This window comes from Mastomys coucha, unplaced genomic scaffold (assembly GCF_008632895.1).
Source record: "Mastomys coucha isolate ucsf_1 unplaced genomic scaffold, UCSF_Mcou_1 pScaffold13, whole genome shotgun sequence".
NCBI classification, from domain to species: domain Eukaryota; kingdom Metazoa; phylum Chordata; class Mammalia; order Rodentia; family Muridae; genus Mastomys; species Mastomys coucha.
Genome location: NW_022196895.1, coordinates 70,794,351 through 70,800,313, shown reverse-complemented (window position 1 = coordinate 70,800,313; position 5,963 = coordinate 70,794,351). Strand labels below are relative to the sequence as shown.

The 5,963-nt window shown below is 46.3% G+C and overlaps 1 protein-coding gene across 2 annotated transcripts in view; it reads left to right on the top strand.

Moving 5' to 3' along the window:
* Positions 1-4,800, top strand: part of Lipg (lipase G, endothelial type) — a 25,530-nt gene extending 20,730 nt beyond the window's left edge. For both annotated transcript variants that reach the window (XM_031366044.1, XM_031366043.1), the window contains exons 9-10: positions 844-948; positions 2,813-4,800. In XM_031366044.1, the coding sequence (XP_031221904.1) occupies positions 844-948; positions 2,813-2,834 (127 nt within the window). In that variant the 3' untranslated portion in view covers positions 2,835-4,800. The remainder of the gene's footprint in view (positions 1-843; positions 949-2,812) is intronic.
* Positions 4,801-5,963: the final 1,163 nt, after the last annotated feature.

Genomic DNA, 5,963 nt, shown 5'->3' with positions numbered 1-5,963 from the left:
CCAGGACAGCCAGGGCTATACAGAGAAACCCTGTCTCAAAAAAACAAAACAAAACAAAACAAAAAAACCAAATAGTGCAAATCATCAGTGTGGTAATCACATTACCAAGGCTGTGTGGTCTAGCCACAAACTATTGTGAAACGAAGGTTATCAGGCCTTTGATTCTTTCTTATGCTTTTGGCTGTCCGTGCCTTGAACCTTTTTTTTTTTAATTTTAAATTACGTGTGTGTGTGTGTGTGTGTGTGTGTGTGTGTGTGTGTGTGTGCACACGTGTGTATGTGTAGGTGTGTGCACATGAGTGCAGGTATATACTCCCAGAGTCCAGATGACGTTGAATTCTTTACAGGTGCTGTGAGCCACTTGACCTGGGTGCAGAGGAAAGAAGTCTCTCTTCTCTAAATGCAGCTTGTGTTCTTAACTGTTAAGTAATCTCTCTGGTCCAGCCCTTTGATTTTGGTGTGTAGTTGAGCTCCAATGCTCTTGTCAGTGGCTATTTCATAGCACTGTCCTATAGGGACCTCGAGTCTGGTGGGAAGGCTGACCATTCATTTCAAAACTATAGAACAGTTTCAAGTTTCAGTCCTCCAGCGGTGACAGGCAGTTCTGTGTAATGGATAGGCAGTCCTGCAGGAGTGATAATAGATGGGCAGTTCTGTGTAATGGGTAGGCAGTCCTACAGGAGTGATAGGCAGTCCCACAACAGTGACTGATGAGCAGTCCTGAAGGCTCTGCAGTGGATACAACACACTGAAAGTCTCTCTTTCCCTTTCCCATATATGTTGAATCCAGAACGCACTGTCTAGAATTTGGTCTAACAACCGTGGCTTCTCTTTTTCTCTTAGAGTGGTATTTTGCAGTCAAGACCTTATGAAGACTAGCATCTCTCCTGGCCAGGAGCTGTGGTTTCACGAGTGTCAGGATGGCTGGAAAATGAAAAACGAAACCAGGTAACTAGCACTCCCTATGCTCCACTTGCCCATGGCCACCAGTGGAAAGGATCTCATTCATAAAACTCTCGTGGTGGAGGGTGTGTGCAAGACAAACGCCAAAGCCAAACCATGAGGCCTCAGGGAGTATGGCTGCCCCTCTGCCCCTCGCTCTGTCTTATTCTCTATGTGCTCACTGTACATGTACATAAGACCCCAGCACTGGCATCCATTCCTCTCATCGTAGGAGGGTGGTACTTTCTGTGGTGAGCAGGGTGGGGGAGAAGCCTGGTTTCCTAGCCTCATCTGCCACTAGGCTGTAGTAGGGTGGGAGGGCAAGATATAACCCCATATATCGGATTTTCTGGAACCCGGGTTGGTATGAGCTGATGTTCTGATGTTGCTGTGCGTAATTCTCCCTAGTTTGAGTTATAGAAATGCTTGTGTGTAGAGTCAAAGCGAGACAGAGGTGCTCTCCTGTGTGGTATCACATTGCTCAGTGCGGACCACATGATTCCAGTTGGGGGAAGGCCCACGTCACGGTGTGTGGCAATGGGATCCTTCAAGGAGCCTGTCATATGCCATCATCTAAGCCAGAACACCGTCTGAAGGAAGGAGGCTCTCTAGCTGAGCTCACTCCCTGCCCCTTGCCTTCCGCAGCAGAGCACTGGGTGATAATCCTGCCCGGAATGTTGGGCACTCAGCATGTGCCCACCGGGCATCTGACGACTTACAGAACCGGTTACTTTTATTGACACCCTCAGGAAGCAGGTGTTATTGTGTCTGTGGACACTGAGAAAACTGAGGCTTGGGAAGATGAAGTAGCTCTCCTGAGATTCCCTGGCCATATGACGGGTCTTTCATAGGAAAGCCTGCTCATTTCGGTAGAGAGCTTTCACCTGCTCAGGTGAAGCACCAGCTTCTGCTTAGGTACCAATTAGGAAGCAAACCATGCTCAGGGATCCCCTGTGATTGACCATCTGCCAACCTAGGGTGCCTGGGTGCACCCCCAGCCGATCTGGCTGCTGCTGAGGAGTATCAGCAGACCCTGAACATAGCAATCACAAGGTCTCGGGAGCTGAAGACTGCCCCCCCCATTAAGGGGTACAGTCTAGTGCAGGCTCATTTGATCATCATTATCATAATCCTTTTTTTTTTTTGGTTTGTATTTAATTTTTCCTCTTTCAAAGTGCTCCTGGGTACCTTAATTTCATTGATAGACTGTAAACCATACAAGGACTTACATAAGGGATAAGGTGCTATCTCCCTTACCATTGCTGTCCTAGAATGTGCTAGCTTATGTAACTTGGTTCACACTTTTTTTCTGTTTGGGAAACAAGTCAGCCCTTTATTTCCTCTCCAAGGCACAGAACACAACAGGGACAAGCAAAGAAGGAGCACCGGGAAGTCCTGGTGTCCTTAGTCATGGGCAGTGCCCTCCGATTTCTCTTTCCTGGCATGAACTTGTTCCCTAATAAGGAGAGCGAAGTTCAGAGAGTTCCTGTCGTTGAGACTAGACTTCAGGTCTCTTGACTCAATCTTGTTCCCTTCCTGCCACAGGAGAATCTTGTATGCAAGGAAGTTTAAAGAAGTTTGGTAATTCTCTTTACACGTACGTGTGTGTGTGTGTGTGTGTGTGTGTGTGTGTGTGTGTGTTTGTGTTGTACAAAGCACATAAATGCATTGACTGTAACGTGAACCTAGCAGCCTAGACACGTCCCTATGGGTGTTTCCACAGGGGATCTTCTTCTCTTCCTCAGGCCAAGTCAATAAATTAGCCTGTCTGTGTGTCTTGGTTCACATCTTGGTAGATACCCCTTGGTACAGGTTTGCCCATTTGCTGCTAGTGAGTGACCTAACATTGTACTCACGTGGTTCCTTCCAGTCCCTTCGAGAAGCTGGCCTGAGGGCCCAGGAAGTCCTGATGTCCACACCCACACCCCACTGTCCACGCACATGGAGGAAAGTTACTGCTGAAGACCCACTTAATGGGAAGATCTCAGCTTTGAGCCCCACGAGGAGCTTGCTTTCTGGGTTCATCCTGTCTCCCCTGACAACTGTGACTTCTCCCCCAAGAGGCCTGTGCACTGCTGAAGTTCTTGCTGACAATTCTAACTCCAAACTTCTGTTGCCACCTCAGGAAGCTGAGTCCAGGTTGTGTGTGAGCACTGGAATGGCCAGAGCCTTGTACACTTGGGGATGCTCTCGCTGTCGCTGGGTGAGCGCTGGCTTTGTCCAACATCAGGGAACACGGGCTCTGAAGTGGCTCTGTGTGGAAGGTTGGCAGCTGTTTGGCCTCACTGAACCTCAGTGACAAGTCTTTGCCTCAGGAGCTGACTCGTGCCATACATAATGGCAACCCTGTTTCCTAGAGAGGGGACTGTAGATCAGGCTGGGACTGTTGCCTTCCTATACGAGGTACTAATGGATCCTGGTTCTATCCTGAATATTTCACCCTGCCTCCCAGATCACCTTCTGAAGTTCACATTGTTGGCATTTCCTTTCTACATTCTTCATACTTTGGCTGAACAAACATTTATTGGGCACTTTAACTAATTAGCACCAGGCGGTAGACACATGACTCAACTTTGGCATTTGGAGCCAATGGGATTGGGAGCCCCGTAATCTCTCAAGTTCTCGGGGGGGGGGCCCTGAAAATGCCTGTGTTAGTTAAAGACAGAAGGGATCAAGGCGAGGGCTACAGGCCGAGAGAGCCTGGGCTTCGAAGCCTTTATGTACTATTTCCTCTGAGGGCCACCCTTGATCACTAGCAAAACAGTAAGCAGAGGAACATCACGCGTGCTGGCCACAGTGGTGGAGCAAAGTCTCTGCTGGTTAGGGAGCTAGACGGTACTGCATGAGTTCTACATACCTGGCTGTGCAGAAACCAGTGCCGTGGACAGAGCTGGCTTGACGCTTGCTACAGCGCTCTTTCTCCCATGAAGCAGTTTGCTTTTACATCAGTGCCTTATCTGTTAAACTCCTGGAGGAAAGCCCCCCTATTCTAGATCTTAATGTGAACTGATAAATGTGATACCCGGAGACACCCTTCTGTAGTTTTTAGACAGCTTGCCTGTGTGCCGCCTAATTAGAGTGCAGGGAGCAGGCAGCTGTTATTATTCCTGTTTTACCAAGTCAAGGCTTAGGGGAGTTCAGTCACTTGCTTAGATGACATATCAAGTTGATGGTGGGGGGCGGGGCAAGCTAAGGACCCAGCAAGGTTTCCTGGAGGCAGAGTTCATGAAACTCCATAAGGATGCCTGCAGCTATTTCCTATCCGATGTGATAAGCAGGGGATCCTTTTCTTTAGAGCTATCCATAAAATCTAAACCTTTTCCTTAGACACAAGCAGAAGAACTCATGGGGGAAGGGTTAAGTTTTTCTGAGTGTGCTGTCAACCTGGAGGCGGAGGGGTGGGTGGGAGAGTGATCATTCTGCTTTGGTTTGTAATGGACATTCTTGTATTGTACCAACTGTATATATATCACTATTTCATGCCAAAGTTCTGAAGACGTAACCAGTTGACTCTTCACACGGAGTGCCCTCTCCAGCCCCCGGCGTGCTTCTGTGATTGCTTTCTAGCCAAAGTGAAGCTCGTTAGTGGCCAGCCATGCATCCTGCGACTCCCAGCTTGGGTTTGGTAATGGAAGTGTGGAGAGCTGACTCCTCTGTAGGTCATGTGCTTATCCACTTGGCTTGAAGCTTTGTTTGTATATCTGATGCTTTTTAAAAAATGCTCAGACCATTATTTATTTCTTGAGTGTATATAATGTGTAAAGACAAATATATGCTTAGTTTTTACTTTTAAGATTAACCGATTTCAATATTTACCAAAAAATTTTAATAGTAAAATAAAAAAGTATACAACTCTTAGTTGTCCTGTAACTCATTTTTCTCTCTCTCTTTTTGTTTTTTGTTTTTGTTTTTCGAGACAGGGTTTCTCTGTATAGCTCTGGCTGTCCTGGAACTCACTCTGTAGACCAGGCTGGCCTCAAACTCAGAAATCTGCCTGCCTCTGCCTCCCAAGTGCTGGGATTAAAGGCACGAGCCACCACTGCCTGGCCCATAACTCATTCTTAAAGTTGGAAACAGTATGGCTGCCCAGGTCTTGGACTTGATACATAATTACTTTAGTGTATTCTCTGGTTGACAGTTACTTTTAGCAGGAAGTGGACAACTACTTTGATTAATGGATGGGGAAAAAGGTACCTGAGTTGCATCAAGATGATCTATCTACCTGAAGGAAGATGTTTGTAAGAACAGCGAGGGTGGTGGGACAACAGGGGACATTGAGAACACATGGGTTTGGTTGCATGAGCTCAGGCGACTGTGTCTTAAACTGGGTGGAGGCTGACTTCTCTCTTGGACTGAAGTCCCTGCTGGGACGGGCAGAGATCAAGTGCTGGTTGATCACTGAGCTAGCCATAGCATCCCTAGAGTCCAAGGTGTCTCCCTTTAGGTCTGCTTCTGGCAGTGAGAGGGTGAGAAAAGAAAGAGGAGCCCAGCTTCTAGGGGCTGACTGACAGTTTTCAATTACAGTCAATTACAGATAGCAGGAGAGGCTGGGGAATTCTACTTCTGTTCGGGAGTCCCATGAGCCCAGCTGAAGGCTGTGAAAAGGGAAATTGGATATCGCCATCTGTTTATCAGAAATTGTTCTCCTATGGAGGCAGGGGATAAACCAAGGTACTGTTTAACCAAGGTGTCTTGTAGTAAAAATTTAGTAGATAACATATACATTACAGTCAAATTTTAGATTACATAGTATTTATTTATTTTATGATTTTTTAAAAAAAATAAAAATAGAGTCTTGTATATCTCTTTACTCACTGCTCAGTATGTATTCCAGGTTGAACTAGAACTCATACTCCCCTGCTTGCATGGCAGGTGGTGCCATTATGCCTATCAATCTTCAGTGATCTTAAATTGATGTAGCACTTTAAACTGAGGCACATTATATAAATTTGACATTATTTGTGGTATTAAATGTTAAAACACGTTTTAAATATATTTTTTTAATTTTTAATTTTTTTGGT